General features: G+C 35.2%; 2 protein-coding genes across 4 annotated transcripts in view; one reads left to right on the top strand and one right to left on the bottom strand.

Moving 5' to 3' along the window:
* LOC106624136 (uncharacterized) overlaps positions 1-20,625 on the bottom strand; it is a 216,414-nt gene that overhangs the window by 171,937 nt on the left and 23,852 nt on the right. The window lies entirely within an intron of this gene.
* Spx (Spliceosomal protein on the X) lies at positions 383-18,952 on the top strand. 3 transcript variants are annotated; one of them, XM_014244133.3, is made up of 3 exons: positions 383-509; positions 567-650; positions 17,959-18,952. In XM_014244133.3, exons 1-3 carry the CDS (start codon positions 476-478, stop codon positions 18,873-18,875), a joined length of 1,035 nt encoding a protein of 344 aa, XP_014099608.1. In that variant the 5' UTR covers positions 383-475; the 3' UTR covers positions 18,876-18,952. The 3 variants fall into 3 exon arrangements, with proteins under 3 accessions (XP_014099608.1, XP_036227978.1, XP_036227977.1); XM_036372085.2 differs by having other exon boundaries at positions 446-509; positions 567-646; XM_036372084.2 differs by lacking the exon at positions 567-650 and having other exon boundaries at positions 459-509.

The following is a 20,625-nucleotide window of genomic DNA, read 5'->3' as shown; positions in this document are numbered from 1 at the left end:
GTTTACACGCTCATTCTTCTCATCACGCCACACATGCTTGCATACATGAATGACCGTGTAAAGGCCGCTTTAGGATTGATTACTTGTGGATGGATAACCATCTATCAAATAGATTGCTATTGAGGTTGGCAATGTACTTCTGTGGGCATTTGTTATCTTGATATATCATCAATATCATCTCATCGAAAACACACAATGTTGGTCAGAACGACTTTGGTTGCAGAATCCACAAATTGTGTTTTCAAGAAGATTTCAATTGGGTATTAAAAATTGGTGTTGAAATGAGAACAGCTTTGTGAAACCATCAGTATGGTAGTTCAATGCTAGCATCTAGTGGCATGAGATATGTGTGCAATGTGTTGCCTTCATCGGCAATATTGCTAGCAATACAAATTTTTAACAATTTTAAATTGCTTGTCGAGATGCCCCGTAAGGCTCACTTGAATTGTAAATAAGTTCGTTCTACTCCTCGAAAATGGCTGCTGGACCTATTGCAGAAAGAAATCAAGGTATTTAACTATTCGATCTTATTTAAAATATTTAATATAAATACGTAACAACTACAGATGCTACAATTTATGTTGGTGGTCTTGATGATAAAGTTTCGGAGACATTACTTTGGGAACTTTTTGTTCAAGCTGGACCGGTAGGTAAGGATTTTTTTTACGAAATAGTGAAAATAATATTTTATCCGTTGCATAAACCAGTAGACTGGAATTTAGAATAGCATCCCCCGATTAAGAAAATATACACACTTATTGGGTCGGCTTTAGTATACCATCCCACGCTTTCGGCCATAAAATGGGTATGTGCGGATAGAGGAGATCCGCCAGATCAAGAATAGCCGCGGGAAACTTATAGTTTTGGAGATATTTACGTTTTAAGTTGAAAATCTCAACTGTTTAAATGACGTATTTTTTCGATTTATAATGAATTATCTGTGTTCGACTACTTTAATTAATGATCCAATTATTTCTGAAAAAGACGTCCTGCTTAAATTAAATAAGTTAAAACCATCTTGTAGTTACGGCCCACACATGGTACCCTCATGCTTCCTAAATAATAGCGCCAAACATATTTATTTGCCTTTGACAAGGATATTTAATTCCTCTCTTAAACACGGTATATTTCCTTTAATATGGAAACAGTCATTTATAATTCCTTTTCACAAAAGTGGGTTTAGATCCAACATTGAAAACTATAGAGGTATCGCAAAACTATCAGTTATACCTAAAATTTTTGATGCTATCATCACTGACCATATAACCTTTCAATTTCTTCGTTAATTTCCTCATCTCAGCATGGATTTCGTAAAGGGAAATCGACTCTAACAAACTTGCCTGAGTTATTTCGGCGATCTAACCCTACCTCCGAACTTAGGAAAATTAAACAGGGGTTTCCGCAGGGCGGTGTCCTCTCCCCACTACTATTTAATTTCTATATTTCGAAACTCCCCAAGCCACCAGCGGGAATTTCAGTAACCTCGTACGCTGATGACTACGATTTTGACGTCGGGCAATGGAATCGATGGCAAGGAACCTAACGCTCTCCCCCACTAAATCCAGAGCGACCATTTTTTACAAACTGGACGAAGGAGTACAGACTGGATCTAAGCATTTCAGTCGACGGTAAACAACCCTAAATTTTTAAGCATTACACTAGACAGTCTTTGCTCCTTCTCTCCTCACACGATTGCGATAACTGCCAAAGTACAGAGCCGCAACAAAATCCTCAAATCGCTAGCCGGCCGTTCTTGGGGAAAAGACAAAGAAACGTTTCTGGCGACATACAAGGCAATCGGCCGGCTGGTTCCACACACAGACGAAGGGTCTTTCCTTGATTACGTCGACGACACTAGACAGTACGCCGACCGGTCTTCCCACGCAACGAACTTCAGACAGGCACTGATTGCCATTCACAGTGAAGCCATCAACACCTTCACCGACTTCCTCTCAGTGAATGGCGTATTACGAGTCAAACCACCACCCATAGCAGACGTAGAGCTCGAGTTGCCTCGCGAAACCAGAGTGACCCTCGCGCAACTTCGTTCTGGATACTGTAGCAGGTTAAACTCCTACTTATCCAGAATAGACCCCGACATACCAAACACATGTCCTGCGTGCAATGAGTCTCCGCATGACACTAACCACCTGTTTGCATGCTCAACAAACCCCACTCATCTAACACCCTTCTCCCTATGGTCCGACCCCGTCGAAACAGTACGTTTCCTGGGCCTACCGTTAGATGATTTCGATGATAACCAACCCGAACTTACAACCCAAGCGGGGATTAGTTAACCGCTACAACAACAACATGCGTAGTCAATTTTGAATGGACACATAAATGGTTCAGATTACTTTTCAGAAGTAGTACTCGCGTATATTTTTATAGACGAACATCATTTGCTGTGTTGTTGAAATATATGTAATAAAATGCAAGTTTGTTTAGGGATTCAGAGGGTAGTCAGAAGCACGAAAAAATTAGAATTTTCAGTCAATTTTTTTTTTTGCTTTTAAGTCATGTTATTTAACAAAAGTAGTAATATGGTATTATTATACAATGTATTGATTTGAAGCCACGAAAAATTTCAAAAAAAAAGAAATTAATTTCCAAAGTTATAGCTGTCTGTGTTGACCCAGTTCCAAAAAAAGGTCCTTGCGGTGACAATCATAAGTCCTTGAAAATTCACCTAAAATCAATCGGATGAAAAAAATTAGTTTTGTAAATAGATAGTCCTGCTTTAACGTATTCTGACTCCTTTTGGGCATTTTTAATAAAACTGCATCCATATTTGTATATTAAAAAAAAAAATCAATGTAGAACCATATCTTTCCGATTCCATGAGAATCAAATGGACATTTATGCAAAAAAAACACACCTCGAAGCAAGTAAAAAATGTTTGTTCTGCGAAGAAGATCGATATTTTGGATTGCCCTGCCCTGGTCTACCGTAAAAAAAGCTTGGTACGTTATTCCTAAAGCATAGTGTCAAAATCTCGTGGAAAGTATAGGTCGCAGTTGTGTAATAGTCATCAAAAATAAAGGCACAAAATAACATTTTGGGGCTGAGCTTTAATATAGCATTATCCGAATTCGGGGATAAAATGGGTATGGGCGGATAGAGGAAGTTCTTAAGATAAATAATGTATATACAAATAATCATAAGATGTTGAATTTTTTATTTTATTAATTTTATATTCAAGTTTGTAACAAATGAGTAATTTTCAAAGTTGTTAGTTTATAACATTTGATATAATGATAATAGGCAGAGGATTTTTAACAATAATACTTATAGTTATGGATTATAAATATTTTCAACCCGGCAACAACTTTTGTATCTGGAAGTTAATTTCGTCAACATCTACGTTTTTGGCCGCAATGTAGCCTGATTACTAAGCCAGTTATGATCCAACACATAATTTTTATTTTCAGGAATATACTCTCAATTAATCTTTTTTTTTTTGGTGAAAAGGAGTGCAGCAATGTATTTCGTTGCGGTTCTATTCTAACATTCCCAAAATTTAGCAATTGAATTTTTTCTGAGGGTGGATCAGTTTGCAATTGTTCGCATATCGTGTTTCCCCCATTTTCTAACAAAGTAGCCACAATGCCTTGGCGACCCAAATGTCAACATGACTTTCTGTTGTGACATTAAAAATGCCTTACCGGTTTCACATGCTGCGTCCTAACAAAAAACCGCCTTGTGCAGTAGCAACAATCAGTATAATCCATACTCGTATATGTATACAAAAATTACTGTGCTCTTATAGTAGCTATGTGTTATTATTATAATTTTTTTTTTTTAAGTAATAAAATATTTATATGATTCTTACATGAATTTTGAACACATGCTTATGATTGTATATATAATTTTTGTATTTATGAATTGTATTGACTTTTAACGTAAAGAAATAAAAGAATCCTATGCCTGTCCCCTGGTTCTAAGCTACCTCCCCACCAATGAGTTATAAATAGTGTAACTAACACAACTTTCTTTTATATATAGTGCAGATAAAAAAAGAACGTTTACCACTCGACGTTGAACAACTGAATATGCTCTCAGGCAACGTTGGGGTTGAAAAGATTAAGGACAGCTAAATACTACGCTTTATAAAACTAATTTTAACACTTTATAACACTCAGCAGGGTATTGGATCAAATCAATATTTTTCCAGAGACTGAGTCATAAGTAAAAATAGTTTCTCCGTTTTCGTTATAGGTTATAACCTACATCTACATAGCTTATAACCTACATCTGTATAGGGTTCAAATCTTTTTTTTTATTTAATGTGAACAATTGATTAAGTTATGAATATTCAAATTGCCTCCACGTCTTTATTTGCAGGAACGAATTCGATGAACCTAATTTTCTAGTAATTTTTTCACTAAATCAAGTCGTATGTCACGAATACCGCGTTCAATATTGACAATCAATCCAGGGCTGTAAACCGGTTTTGAACCGAACCAAACCGTTTTTATTTAAAAATGCCAAAACCGAGCCGGAAACGACTCAAAAAAAATGGTTCGGTCCGGTTCAAAGTGAATATCCCCAACAAGCATTTTTAAGTTAAATAATACAATACATGATAATAAACTGCCACAAATTTGCTTGAATGCAACGCTATGAGATGTAATTTCCAATAATTGCGTTTGTGTTCTCAGAAGGTTGGTAGAAAGTATTTTTAAAATGAGTGTGAATCCATATTCAAATATATGAATACATTGCAAATTTAAAATGAAAGGGGGAAATAAAGCAAATTTGGCGAGACACATGCAAAAAAAGCACGCCGACGTTTCATAGAAAATCGTTGGTAAAATTTCGAAAAAGAAATTCCATTCGTACACACATAACATACGCTGTTCAGATATACTCATAAACCGGTCCTTGAACCGGTACAAGTATTTTCTTAGTGTTTCGAACCACTCAACAGAACCGTTTCGTTTTTTGTAGTGGTTTGCACTCCTGATTCCATCAGAGAGGCTAAATTTTATATATGCTACAGTGCGAAAACTTTTTTTAAATTTTGTTTTTTTTTTTGCATATTAACACATGTTCAATTGCGATCGTTAACGCGTACAATTCGGTGAGTTTTTCTTTCGATTTTTTTTCAATGCTTCACGACGCGGCGTGAAATAAGTAAAATAATTGCTTAGTACAAAAATTGTTTTGAGGCAGACTGTCGAAGCGAAGAATCTATAAGATCCCAAATGGACTATTAAAAACACTGCAAAATTTTCAAATACGAGTTGTATATTTGCGAAGAGGTGGTCTGACCATTATGGTGAAAGACGTAGATGACAAGCCAGGAAGAAGGAAGGATTAATGTGACAACTACAAATAAGGACAAAGCTATTGTTCTCCTTTTTGAGACGAAGAAACCATTGCTCAGTCTAAGATAAGCTAAACAAAATTTTGTTAGAAAAGAGAATAGATATGTCTCTGAATACAATACGCGCAAGATTTCAGATATCTGCCATCAAACACAGCAGTACTGTAATCAAACACCTACTTTCAAAAACATACTACATTGAAAAAAGGTTGCACTGGACACAAGAAAACATCAACCGTAATTGGAGCAATTTAATATTGGTCAAGTAAAAAGTTCATTCGGTTTGATTTTTCAAAAGATGATAACTTCGTGAACAGTTGTCCGATTTAAGTCAAATTAGCGCCGTTTTGTTCATAAACTAGTTGCCAATTTCATTATACCTCTCTCGTCAAAGGCTGCGTCCCTATTGGCAAAAAACCCGGAGAGCCAATTTTCACAGGTATCTCTTGAGGCCAGCTTCTCACCATTAAGCGCGTTCGTCATGGACAGAAAAATATGGTAATCACTTGGTGCCAGGTCCGGACTATAAGGAGGGTGCATTAGGACCTCCCATCAGAACTCCCGGAGCTTCTGGCGCGTCAGCAAAGACGTGTGTGGCCTGGCGTTGTTCTGATGGAACACAGTTCGGCCTCTGTTGATCAAAGATGGCCTCTTCTGGATGAGTGCTGCCTTCAAGCGGTCCAGTTGTTGGCAGTAGAGAGCCGAATTGAGCGTTTGGCCATAGGGGAGCAGCTCGTAGTAGATGATTCCTTGCCAGTCCCACCTTGTGGTAGTGGTCTTGGCCACCGTCTGGCCGCTTCCCCGAACTTTGACCATGACCGTTTGCGCTCGATGTTGTCGTAAGTGACCCATTTTTCATCGCCAATCACAATCCGCTTCAGAAACTTGTCGATTTTGTTGCGATTCAGCAGCGATTCGCAGATGGAAATTCGGTCCATCATGTTTTTTTGCGTTAGTTCGTGTGGCACCCAAACATCGAGCTTCTTTTTGAATCCAAGGTTATGCAAATGTTTCCAAACGGTTTTCTGGCTTATATTTAGTTTCTCAGCAATTAAATAAGTGCTCACGTGACGGTCTGTTTCCACTATTTAAATGATTTTATCGCAATTTTCGACGACAGGCCTCCCGACGCGTGGTGCATCTTTGACATCGAAATTACCGGAACGGAAACTAGCAAATCACTTTTGTGCTACACGTTCGTTTACATTATCGGGCCCATAAACTAAATTAATTTCTTCAGCCGCTTTGGCTGCATTTTCGCCTTGATCGAAGAAAAATTGTAAAATAAAGCGAATTTTCTCTTTGCTGGTGTCCATTTTTGACGAGCGCTCACAACGTACTGAGTCAATCAGTCGAAAAACTGTCAAAGACAAACTTTTAGCGCGAATCAACACATTTTCAGCGCCGTATAGTATGACATGATGCGACACGTAACACTAGTACTATAGACAATACCGCCATCTCTTAGATAAAAACCGAACGAACTTTTTACTTGATATTATTGATGATATATCATATATTTGCAGATGAGTCAAATTTTGTATTGTTCAACCCCTTGAGACGTGTTTGGCTTAGAAAAGGACATACATTTGTTCACAGAAGTTATAAGCACCCTCAAAAGGTGGTGCTTCTCTGCTCATGGATTTGGGGGTTTGAGGTGCTGTGTTTACTGAAGTCAGCTGAAATGCGTAACGGCAAAAATAACCATGATTGAATACTGCAAGAAGATCCGAAACATAGGAGCAAACTAAGCAAGAATACCATATTGTTACATTTGATTGGCAATCACATTCACCAGACGGCAATCCAATTGAGAATGTGTGGGCTTTAAAGAAAGTTAAAATATCAAGAAAACATTTAACGTCAACAAAAGATTTCATTCTGCTTGTCCAACATACGCGGAGGCCCCTTCATGTGGAATATGCGGAAAATTAGTTGAAAGTAGCCATCAAAGATGTCGGGCTACAAGTATAATAGAAAACGCGGGATATTGGAGGAAGTATTGGAACGCTACCTACACTTTGGAAAACGAAAACGTTTTTTGAAAGCACTGCATTGGGTATATGAGGAAAAAGTATAAAAATATGAGGAAAAAGTCAAACAGAATCGCAAATCATTGTATTAGGGATATGAGGTTTAGGACGAATTCATTCATACTCAGCTTTGGATTTAATTTTGTTTAAAAAAACTTGCCCACTTCGGCACTATAGTATATTCAATATCAACGTTTTGTTAATTTTGGTAAGATATCTTACCTACTGACTATACTGAAAAAGGATTTTTTCCTATGGAAGGCTACAGGTATGGTTCTACTTGAAAACTCAGATAACAAACCTGCTTTTGCATTTTTGAGAAGCGTTTGGAAATTATTTGGTAGCATTGCTTACATTTTTGACAGAAATCGTAAAATGAAACATGAAAAATTACATTCATTAGAATTTAAAATAGTTACGTTTAGTATATTTAAAAGAGTTTATAAGTCGTGAAATCACTAGATTTCTGTGCGGTGACTCGGCTTTTCAAGTTGATTAATATTGACAATTTTAAAGATTTAAAAAAAATTATCTACCAACTTACTAACTATCTGTCTATAAGAACGCAGCGTTTAAGCAATGTAAATTATTAAAAAATATTTCGCCAAAAATTGTCTGCGATAGGTAGACCTCTCGTAAAGTACAATTTGGTATTCTGTTGTCGAATGTCATTTGTACTCTCGAAATTATTCATATACAAAGTTTTATTCCGATATTTCATTGGTGCTTAATTATATATATTATATTGTGTAAAGTGAAAGAATATAATGGAACTAAAAAGTGAAATATTTGGAAAGTAGGCGTTGTTGAAGTCCAATGAGAGAACTTAGAAGAACGAGAAGGTGCAAATTGAATTTTATATGATGTTCGATTGGACGGCTAACAGAGCTGAAAAATTGAGATCAAGGAGTTCACCATTTTCTGTTATATTTGCTGTTATTTAACAGAAATGAGAATTTATAACAACGTTCTCTGACAAAATACGTATCTCCTAACGTAAAGAGAAAAATTAAATACCTTAAATAAAAAATACAAATGCCACTTCACATATGCATGATTATTTTTTGTCATATAAACGATTTTTATGATAAAAATTGATAAAATATGATTTTTTTGCACAAATGAGGCATGATAAAATGCGAAAGATTATGCAAAAAGATATATTTTATTTTTTTAATAATTTTCTAATTTCAATTGTTACAGAATTAATAATTTATGTATGTACATCAATATTTCATATTATACAAGGTATAATTCAAAAGTTCCAGGACTTTTTAAACAACGCGGCTTCTAGTGGCGCCATCTGTCTGAAATTGTTATCACTCAATTGTGTATTCTTCAGTGTTGTCGTATAAAATTTATATAACAGCTGACTTGTATAACAGCTGAGATATCGCGCTACATGTGACATTACATTTGTAGTGTCGGTCGGAGAATGAGCATCAAACAAAGAGCCAACATTAAGTTTTGCTTTAAACTTGGTAAAACTTTTACCAAAACTCATCAAATGATGAAACAAGTTTATGGCGATGATTGTCTATCTCGTAGCCGTATTCACAAGTGGTTTAAACGTTTTCAAGAGGGACGGAAGGACTTGGAAGACGACGAACGTTCTGGCCGGCCAAAAGGTGTTGTGAACGTAAAAAACACGGAAATTGTGCGTGAATTCATTAAAAAAGAGCCGAAATCATCGCTTAAATATATGGAATCGGAATTATCAATATCCGCAGCGTCGATTTATCGTATTTTGACAGAAAATATGGGCCTCAGAAAGGCTTGTCCCGCACACTTTGAAACAACACGAAAAAGACCTCAGAATTCAACATTCAAGACCAAATTTTCGACCAAAAACCGCATTCATATTATCAACCATTCACCCTATTCGCCTGATATGGCACCCTGCGTTTTTTATTTGTTCGAAAAACTATATTTGGCCATGAAAAGAAACCACTATGCTGACGTTGATGCCATCCAAATGGAGACGACCACCATCCTCAACGCTATACTGACAAATGACCTAAAGTCCCCTAAGTCATTCGATAACCTTCTTGAACGTGCAAAACGTTGTATTCAGGCGGAAGGAGACTATTTTGAAGGCGACCAATAAATTAAAAAAAAAAAAATAATAATATTCGTTTTTTAATAAAAGTCCTTAAACTTTTGAATTGCACCTTGTGTAATATAATAATATAATATATTATCCCTTATCAATAAATACATGTGCGCGCACTGCTCTATATGTAAGTATGTATGTACAAATATGGGTACGACATTGCAAAATAAGTAATGTATACGCAAATCTATATATATACATATGTATATATGCGTACAAATGTAAGTATGTGAGCCAATAGAAAAAATACAAACGTTGTTATACAAAAACAACAATTCTCTCGAATACCATGAGCAGCGTCAGAAATCAATATGGCAGCCAAATTTACAAATCCTAAATTTGTAGTAAATCACAGAACAATTGTCTTTTACCGACGATGGCAAAAGCTAGAAATCTTAAATTGAACTTTTTTATTTTCCCTCTAGAAAGGAAAAGTGACAACCCTGCAAGCCCACAAAGCACAGAAAAAAGTGACAAAAGTGGCAACAAAGCTTTTGTCGATTTAAAATATTTTACAATTCTAAAATATTTTTCCGTGAGTCGCAAAAATCTGCGTCAATATGTATGCGGTGACAATCGGCGAGCGTTCGTTTTTTTCCGGCACATCTCGGATTTTCTACCAACAATACAATGTTGTGACGCTTTGTCCTTCGACAGACTGACTCTTTGACATAAAAGCAAAAAACGTGAGCTTCGATCATTGACTGAACGTGTCAACGGAGATTTCACATGATGTAATGAGTGTTCATATCTACATATATATGTTGTTTGTAGACAAATTTACAAATATTTTTCTTTCATATTTCTTTACCTGTACACATGATATGAAAATGCCGACGGCAAAACACAATTCTGTACTTTTATGACTCCATAATGGTGTCAAGTACATGCATTATTTTAAGAAATATATCAAAATACTTTATTAGTAATAATATAAAAGTATTTTGATATATTTCTCATAATAAAGTAAAAATTAATTAACATAAAATAATTTAAAAAATAATAAATAATAGTTCAATAAAAGGGAATATATTTCAAATGGCATATCAATATTCCCAGTTTGGCAAACATACTATATTCTATTCAATATTTGCCGTTTGGTTATGTTAAGAGAGCGTATGTGTACAGATTCACCGCTGTTATAAAAGCGAGAAATGTTATTTGTTTCTCCTGCGTGTGAGGTGAACTCCTTGATAAAATTTTACAAATGTTCGCTGTCGAACCTGCACCTTCTCGTTCTTCTAAGTACTCTGGTCCAATTTCCCCCATTTTCACAATATATGAGGTATACAATATATAATATAATGAGGCGGTGCCATACTCATTGTCCAATTTTTGCATCAACTCCTACAAAATCTTTAAACGACATCTTGGATGCTAGCAGCTTTTGTTCTCAGCAAGTTTGTTTGATATAGCTTAAGTGGTTTCTGAAATAAGTACATTAAACCTATTGCAGACGGATGCCCCTCCACTATTTTATTTTAATTTGCAGCAGAAAACGCTATAATTCTTTTCTCACGAAAATGTTGCATTTCTTCTGCCCTTTGCCCGGGCTGTCAAAGTTGTTTGTTCTCTTCTCAGAATGTTGCCTTTCTCAGAATGTAAACTTAAAATTGAGAGTTGCCCAGGCGATGTTTATTTTTCGTTTTTGATTGCCTTTGTTTTTTCTCAAGATTTTCTACTTTTTTATATATTATTAATTATAATTAATGGATCAGTTTGGTAAGCTCAATAGACATTGCAAATGAGTTGTCGGCATTTTGTTATTTTGTCATATAAAAAATGGAAGGTTTTTATAATGTTGCTATACCATACAATGTGGCAAAATTTCCACCGAGAAATGAAAACACTATTATTTATACTCGTAGCACTTTATATCTTTTCGTTTAAGGTATTTTCTTGGCGTGACAGTTTTTTGGCTCCGCCCATCTGCAATACTTACCTTCTTATGTAGGAAGACCAGGAAACTTGTTACACGTTTCATCAATATATCTTAATTTTTATTCAAGTTATTGTTTACAAGGACGGAGACATTCATAACATGTTTCGTCATCCCATAAGGATACTATATGTCGAGTCTTTGCACGCTGTCGTGACATGACTGCAGATACTTTTCTCGATAGCAGATGGCTTTGAAGGTCTTTACGGCAAAACGTTCTTGGCGGAGATAGTAAACATTTAATCTGTCTGCTTGAATCGTTGCCCATAGTTTTGCGCAGCTGTAAGAACAAGATCGACGTTTTTAAAGTGTGCTAAGTTAGACAGATTGCTCTCTTCAGATTTTTAGAACATTGTATATTTAAAATTGACAACAGGTACGATGTTGGAAATGTAGCTGCATATCGCGTTATTCGAGGTCAAATTCATTGTGCATTTGGAAAAAACAGCACATTTTGAAATGTAGATTCAAAGCCCATTTTATGTAAATTAATCTTTTAAAATTAGTAAAAGGTACTACGTTTGCTGGAAATCATCAACCTTACAGATTCGCGTTAAAATTATTTTTATATTAATAAAGAGAACATAAAAGATAACACTCTATGCCACTCTACATATAATACCCGTGTTTATGTGGTCCTATGAGCTCTGGAACATACTCCTGGTGGTTCTTCTCTGTACACATGCCTTCGAGAGACCTGAGAAGAGGTGGAGTTAGCTTATTTACGGATCGATCGAAGCTGAGCCGCACAGACTCCCCATCAATTTTAGCCACCAAGCTAGAGGTTGCTATACTGCTTCAAAGTGCAGGTTCTTTCAGAGAGTTTTGCATTAACTTCCGAATCGCTGGAAACTGAAAAGCTAGTGAGCTCGTAAGAAAGAGAACCCTTACCTCATTCTCATCAGACTCGCAGTATCGACCCTGACCTCTTGTATTCTAGCACTGAATATATGGACTTCGCGCAGGCACAGTAACCGTTGGTCAGAAACTTGTCCTTGGCAGGGTTCATTTTGTATGAATTAGTGGAGTTTTTGCTAGATACTGTCACATCTAGACACTTTCTCCACGACTGTCCAGCTTATGCTAGACTGAGCTTGAAGCACAAGCCGATGAACACAGTATGATACGGTGAAATTGGCGATGTTTGCTTTGATACGGTTTGCGTAAGATTATTAAATTAACAATATTGAAATTTTAGTTTAGTTTTATATAAGTTATAAGTGAATTGAGCCACAAAAGCCAATGTACATATATTCCTCTTCAGTGCGGTGTTGTGCGATGAGTTCACTCTTTGTGAATGACTTGAAATGTCAAATAAGTTAATTGATAGTAGTCGTTTTAACCATTTAGTGCCAAACCCAGATCTCCTTAAACATACTTAATTTTTTTTTTTAATTTCACTCTCCTACCACAAATGGCTAAATATGAGTATTTAAAAACGAATTGCTACCATGTTTGAGTTGTACATTACAGAATATTTTCACTTACAGGGCCATAGACAAGTTAGGCAATTATCTAGGGCGCACAAATTATAGGGTCGCATTTTGGCTAATTTTCGTTAAATATTTCATTTATTTACTTAATAAAATTTGTATTGAGTCGTTCACTAACATGTTGCTACAGAATATAATGGTTTTGTTCACCGAATAGTTGTTTGCATCACTAATAAATCTATAAAACTAATCGAGTTAGATATAGGGTTATATATATAAATGATCAGGATGAAGATACGAGTTGAAATCCGGGTGACTCTCTGTCCGTCCGTCTGTGCAAGCTGTAACTTGAGTAAAAATTGAGATATCTTTTTGAAACTTGGTACACATGTTTCTAGGTATCGTAAGGCCACTGCCGCGCCCACAAAACGCCATTAAGCAAAAAATAATAAATTGCCATAACTAAGCTCCACAATAAGATTTAAGACTGTTTGGTATACAAGATCACATTAGGAAGGGGCATCTGCAGTTAATATATTTTTTTAAAGTGGGCGTGGTCTCGCCTCCTAATAGGTTTAATGTGCATATCTCCTAAACCACTAAAGCTATAATAACCAAATTCACTGAAAAAAAAAATGTTTTTATCACCTCTATCGACAGTGTGAAAATGGGTGAAATCGGGTGACAATACCGCCCACTGCCCATATAACGGTACTGTTAAAATCTACTAAAAGTGCGATAAATCAAGCACTAAACACGCCAGAGACATTGAATTTTATCTATGGGATGTTATGTGGTGACTATAGGAACCGCGTTAAAAATTAGATAGATTCTTGGGATCTGCTTAACCGATTCCAACCAAATTCGGTACATGACATTTTTCTCATACTTCTATGTTATATAGCGAAAATCGGCGAAATCGTACTAATATCATATCATATAACACAATTTTAAATTCCATCTGATTCTTTTACTTTCCAGTATGCAAGTCAAGCACCAATGAATGTATCGGGGTACAACTTTGCATGAATAGTGCCTTTGAGTTGGGCGACCTTATTACCAAAAATTGTCTACATCGGAATAAAACTATTCCACCCCCCATGTATTGAATATGTGGACCCCAGTTCCTACAGCAAACATTTTATCGAAAGTATCGGTCAATCTGTGAGATATATTATAGAAATTCGAAGAGAATCCTTTTCTGCTAATAATATGCCTGTATGTCAAAAATGGGTCGTATCGGGTCAATATTTCCCTTAGCCCCCATATACCTCATAGAATGATTTTCGAACTACTGGCTGACTTTACATCGCATATTTCAGCAAATAATATATAATATAATTTACTGGGAAGTATAATATTAGATATACTATAGTTATGCCGAAAATATGTGAAATTGGTTCACAAATTACCCAAACTATCATATACTACATATATTGATTTTCTTGGTTCTAACAAACCGTATGCACCTGAAGGTATTTCCCTGGCTTTGGTCTTGGCAAGTTGCAAGAGTATGAAAGGTTCGGGTACACCCAAACTAAGCTCTTCCTTGTTTTTATTGTGTAACCAGAGAACGTATATCATAGAGAAGGTTCATGGTGTGCCGATTGTCAAAATGTTCCTCTTGACGGAGGGTTACTCGCCAACTTAAGAGGATCTCACCTCAAACAAATTATAAGCGGATTTCACCAAAATTTTACCCCTGCGGAGCGCAAAATAGCAGAATTGAGCATTTTGAATGTTAAAAGAAAAAAATAATGCTAAATTCAATGTTAAGAAATGTACGCTTACAGATTCGTATATTTACAATGCGCAAACGACTTTGTATATAATTTTAAGATATTCTGCATATACAGGGCGGCTCACGAATCGTGCTACAAAAATTAACCGTAATAAGTTTCTTTTTAGTCAATGCATTACATACATTTTTTTTTTATTGTACAGAAAATTTTATTTTATTTAAACAATTAATTATTCCTCCATGCTCAACCACGCATATGCGACACCTAATTCGGGATTGCATCATCTATCTATTTAATGGACTGCTTCAGTTCAGTCAGATTTCTGGGTTTGATTTTGTACACCTCTTGCTTGACATAACCCGATAAGAAAAGACGAAGCGGTCCCAAATATTCTTATTCAAATATATATGTATAATTTTGTTTGCATGTAAACAAATATGAAAGTACCGATTATAATTGTTAATTTGTCTATATGCAACGTATGTATGTAAATATGTACACTCATTGTTTCATGCGAAATCTCCGTTGCCACGGACAACCAATGGCCGAAGCTCACGTTGTTTGTTTTCTTGTCAAAGAGTCACTGTGTCGAAGGACTGACGCGACGACAAAGCGTCACAGCATTGTGTTGTTGGTAGAAAATCCGAGCTGTGCCGAAAAAATATTAACGAACGGCCGCCGATTGTCACCGCTTCCCTTGCCGATCTAACAGCTTTGCCCACAAATCATCGTAAATATGTATGTTTATATATGAGCATGCATACATATTGACGCAGATTTTTGTGAGACACGGAAAAATATTTTAAAATTGTAAAATATTTTAAATCGACGAAAGCTTTGTTGCCAGTTTTGTCAATTTTTTCTGTGTTTTGTGGGCTTGCGTGGTTGCAACTTTTCCCTTCCAGAGGGAATATCAGAAATTTGTTCAATTTATGATTTTTAGCTTTTGCCATCGTCGCGAAAAGAAGCTTGTTGGCAAACGCATGCTCGGGGGGATGTGAGGGTATCTGTTTTTATGAATGAAGCGAGGTTGCTTGTTAAAAGTACGCCTGCGTTCATGAATGAAAATGTTGTTGTTGTGTAATTTACTATAAATTTGGGCTTCGCCTATTTGGCTGACATATTGACTTGTGACGGTTGTTGTTTTTGTAGAACAATGTTTGTAGTTTTTGCGGGTGACATATTTACATGTGTTCGCACACACATATGTAGGTTGGTTTGTGTATGCATTATTTGTTCGGCAATTTTATGTAGATATATGCGTGTACATATAAATCAATGCGCGCACATATAGTGTATTGATAAGTGATAAAATCATGATTTGACTTTCTGAATGCGTACATTCAAATACATACGTACATACATATGACTATAAAAGATTAATATGATAAAAGATGTACATACATACATATATTGTAATAAATTTAATCTCTATTATTATAATATTAAATATTTATTAGGAATGTATAATATATTAGTTAAAAACTAAATAAAATTATTAAATGCCCAAATTGACTATAAATATTATTTCGAAATTTCATAACTTAAAAGATCTTATCAGTTTTGCATGCATTCATAAAAATTCGCAAAATTATATTCATATCAATAAATATGTTTGCATATAAGCGTATAAGAATATAAGCCAAAAAGCTAACATGCAGCTGTAATGTCAAAGCAAGTCTCTGAGCATAATTTTCATACAATGCTCAGCTCTGTTCACTCTCCACTGTTAAAATTTCTCCTTCCAAACCAAAAGTGGTGAAATCCACTATTAAAATCTTGTTAGGTTTTGACAATTCACACGCTTGTCCGCAATTGAACCTTCTCTATGATATACGTTCTCTGGTGTAACGTGTAAATGGTCGCGTTAGACCAATTTAATCTTTCAGATATCTTTCGAGTTATTGGACGATTTACATCGACCAATGAATTTATTTTAGGCACATGGGCTTACTGGAAGCAATGCATCCTCAAGATCGAAATTGCCGGAACAAAATTTTGCAAACCAATTTTGGCATTGGTGTTTGGTCGTGTTGTCTTCTACGTACACATCACATAATTTTCGCCTTACTTGAATTGCATTTTTACCCCTTTGATAGTAAAAAACTAAAATATGCCAAAATACTGCTACTTCTTACATCTTCGATTGGGCACCAAACAAAAACTATTTCCCAAAATTTTTGCAAACAAGCCTAACTATATCAGCTGTTCAAATATATAACGGTTAAACGCTTAGGTGTGAAGTTGGTTGCGAAAAAATTCAGTAAGATCAGCTGTTGTCATGAAACGAAATTACATAGTGAACAACCCTATATACTATAATATACAAAAATCATAGTTTCAACGGCACCATTTGCTTCAGAAAACAGAAAAGATAGTTCAATTATGAAGGAGAAGACAGACCAATTTGCGATGCTAACAAAATTTTAAAATTAATTTCTGTATTGAATGATTCATACTGCATTGTCTGCAATCGATAAAAGATGCGTTCAGTTGAAATAAGTTACTGAAACTTTTGTATTTTTATTTAATATTTCAGCTGCAAACTTATACATATACAGTCATTTTTGAACATTGTAAAAAATTATAAATGTTATTAATTGGATTGACGGATACAAGTACAAGTATATTCAATATATTTATGAAATGAAGTACAAGCTATTGACAGATAAATTTATCATAAAAGTGGACATTTGAAATTATATTTGTTTAAACGAATTATTAGATATTGTTCTAAACTTATTTACGGCAATACGAGTGTTGCTTACCCTTCCTGTGTCGGTAGCTAGTGGAGATTGCAGTTTCTCTAATTCAAACTTACCTAAACCTACCTCTGGGCTCTTCAATGTGTTAAAGGCTTGGCAACATTATCAATTGAAAATGTGGCACAAACTCTTAGCAATGAGATAGTGTCTGATTTTTCCGAATTAAAGGCAGGAAAATATTTAAATAACTCACTTTTTTCTTATACAACTAATTATTATAAGAGTTTTTTTTTCTTTTTGTAAATGACCTGAATAATTTTTAAAAGTTATTGCGCAGAGGTTCGCATTTACCTGGGTCAGTAAATTGTCTCGGGCCGGCCCTGTGCACTTAATTAACCTAATCCTAAAATGATCCAAAACTATTATATTAGTTGAGTGACTGCTTAAAAAATTCTCTACAAAATTTTCGGCCATGATGTGTCAGTCCTCCGACAGATAGAAAAGCGGTTCTTTTAGCACCTACTTGATTGTTAATGTGTCAAGAGTTAAAAATATTTTTGACGTTTTTTATGAGTTTGTAATGGAATGAGGGAAATAATCTTATAAACTAATAAATTATTTTATAAAAATTTTGAACCAATATTTGTTTGTATTGTATTTCCAGTTAATGTGCATATGCCCAAGGATCGAGTAACGCAAATGCATCAAGGTTATGGATTCGTGGAATTTCTTAGTGAAGACGACGCCGATTATGCTATTAAAATAATGAATATGATAAAACTGTATGGAAAGCCAATCCGTGTGAACAAAGCATCAGCTCACCAAAAAAATTTGGATGTAGGCGCAAATATTTTTATTGGCAATTTAGATCCCGAAGTTGATGAAAAACTACTTTACGACACTTTTTCAGCATTTGGAGTTATTCTACAAACTCCAAAAATCATGCGAGATCTCGAAACGGGGAATTCGAAAGGTTTCGCTTTTATTAATTTTGCCAGCTTTGAAGCCTCTGACGCTGCTATGGATGCTATGAATGGACAATATCTTTGTAATCGCCCTATTTCGGTTTCTTATGCATTTAAAAAAGACTCTAAAGGCGAACGCCATGGATCAGCAGCAGAACGTCTGTTAGCAGCACAGAATCCGTCATCTCATGCTGATCGCCCTCATCAGTTATTCGCAGATTCACCCGTACCAAATATGGTGACAGTTATTCCGGGACAAATAATTCCACCACCACCTCTTATGGCTCCTCCGCCGCCACCTGTATCGTCCAATAACATGTTGCCTCCACCTCCACCTGTGCCACCTCCGCAGGTAACAGGATTTCCTGCTGCAATACCACCTCCTCCTCTACCACCACTTTCTACTGGACAGCCGCCATTACCACCGCCAGTAGGTATTCCACCGCCACCACGAATGTCTACCTACGGTGCATCACCTCATCCACCTTTTCCTAATGGTGTTCCCTCAGCGCCTCCCCGTCTTCCTCAACATACTTGGAGACCGCAGGGATTTCCAACACCTTTTACACCACGACCATTTAATGGGGACTCTTCCACTATGGGTTATCAGTACTGATATTTTACAATAGTTTATACATTCATGTAAATACTGTATATCTCCACGCTGAAAATAAACAACACATTTTTGTCATATTTTCTGATTATTTTTTTATTAGGAGTGTTTTATTTGACCAGCACGTTAAGTTATTAGCTTATTTTGTATGGAATTTATATTAGCTTATCAAAACCTATCATAGTTTGTGTATTAAATTAGAGGCATTGCCAGTTCCTCGTTTTTTTTTGTTTGTACACAATAGAATTTTTGCAGAAAAAAGAAGTTGGGAATAACGATAAATCTTATTTCGAGAGATGAAATTGTAAACAAAGGGCCTTTTCGGTAAAAAAAAAATTTTAATTTTGCATCATGCAACTAGTTCATACAGGGAAAGGGAAACCTGGCGTTTTTACTAAAATTGAAAGTTTGGAAAGGCTACGCGGACGACATTGTCATTATAGTAAGAGGGAAGTCTCAACACGGGTTATGTTCGTTGTGAATTTATTGCGGATGTATATAGTTTCGCTTAAAATTTTAGCGAACTATTTATATACCTACATATGAATATAGGGAATAGGAATATAGGTTTTTAAATGAACTCATTTAGTTTACTTTTCTATTTGCATGTATTTTTGTATACACTGCAATTTATGTGTTTTCTTCGATAGGCAATGATTTTCACATTTTTATGAGCAAAATCTCATATTGCAATTCTATTGCATATCATTGCACTTGACAGTTAGTGGACTGTATTCTATCTGTTTAATTTATTGTTCACATATGTATGTGTGTATTTATGTACTAATGAGCATATGTCAAAAATATAAATTTCTATGTATAATTTTGTCTTATGGTAGCCAAATTTTTATGTTCACCTATACTACAAAATAATAATGGAACATGTAACATATACGAAGGAAATAATGTCCCAAGAAATTAATTGAAAAATGGAAATCAACAGTGAAACCCGAATAGGCACATACATACTTAATCCATTTTCTTTGAAAGTAATCTACCGACACATAATAAAACCTACATATGTAAGCAAATATGTAGAACATATTAAAGAAGCAATCCATGCAATAAGATTCGAACAAATCGAAATTATGCAAAAAGATTCGAAGAAATAGAAATACTTGAACTCCGTACAGAAATTAAAGATGTTAGTCCTTCCCTTTGAAGAAAATTCTATCTGATCAATTTGTTTAATAATCATAATCACGTTAACTATAATTATACGACTATATACATATATTACTAAATTTATATTACGTTAATATTAAAATCACTTAAAAATCAGAAAAGAACTCAGCAGAGGTACGATGAAATCCTCCGTGATTAGAGAATGAAACATTTAATCAAAAGAGGTAAGAGGTCATCTCTGCAAGATCTGAAGATCTTTTTCAAGAGAGGGGAGAGTTAATACTTTAAATAAAAATAATGTATATCTTTTTTATACCTGAAGTGCACTAATAAAGAACGTTCGCCACTGATAAGTGTCGAGCTAAAGTATATTTTCCAATCATTCATCACACATACTAAGATTAGTACATTTTAAATGGGACTACCTTATGTGCACTAACAAATATTCATGTAATTGCGTGGAGAAAAACATAGCGGTAGCATAAATGTACAAAGCAAGCGCAGCAAGCAAATAAATATGTAAGTATGTACACAATGCAAATACAATTATTAACTGCATTGAGGTGAATGACTTCTAACCATTGAGTTGTTGTTGATGTTTGGTCGCTCCGAAAACCACTTTGATCGT

This window comes from Bactrocera oleae, chromosome 5 (assembly GCF_042242935.1).
Source record: "Bactrocera oleae isolate idBacOlea1 chromosome 5, idBacOlea1, whole genome shotgun sequence".
NCBI classification, from domain to species: domain Eukaryota; kingdom Metazoa; phylum Arthropoda; class Insecta; order Diptera; family Tephritidae; genus Bactrocera; species Bactrocera oleae.
This window is presented reverse-complemented; position numbering and strand designations above follow the sequence as displayed.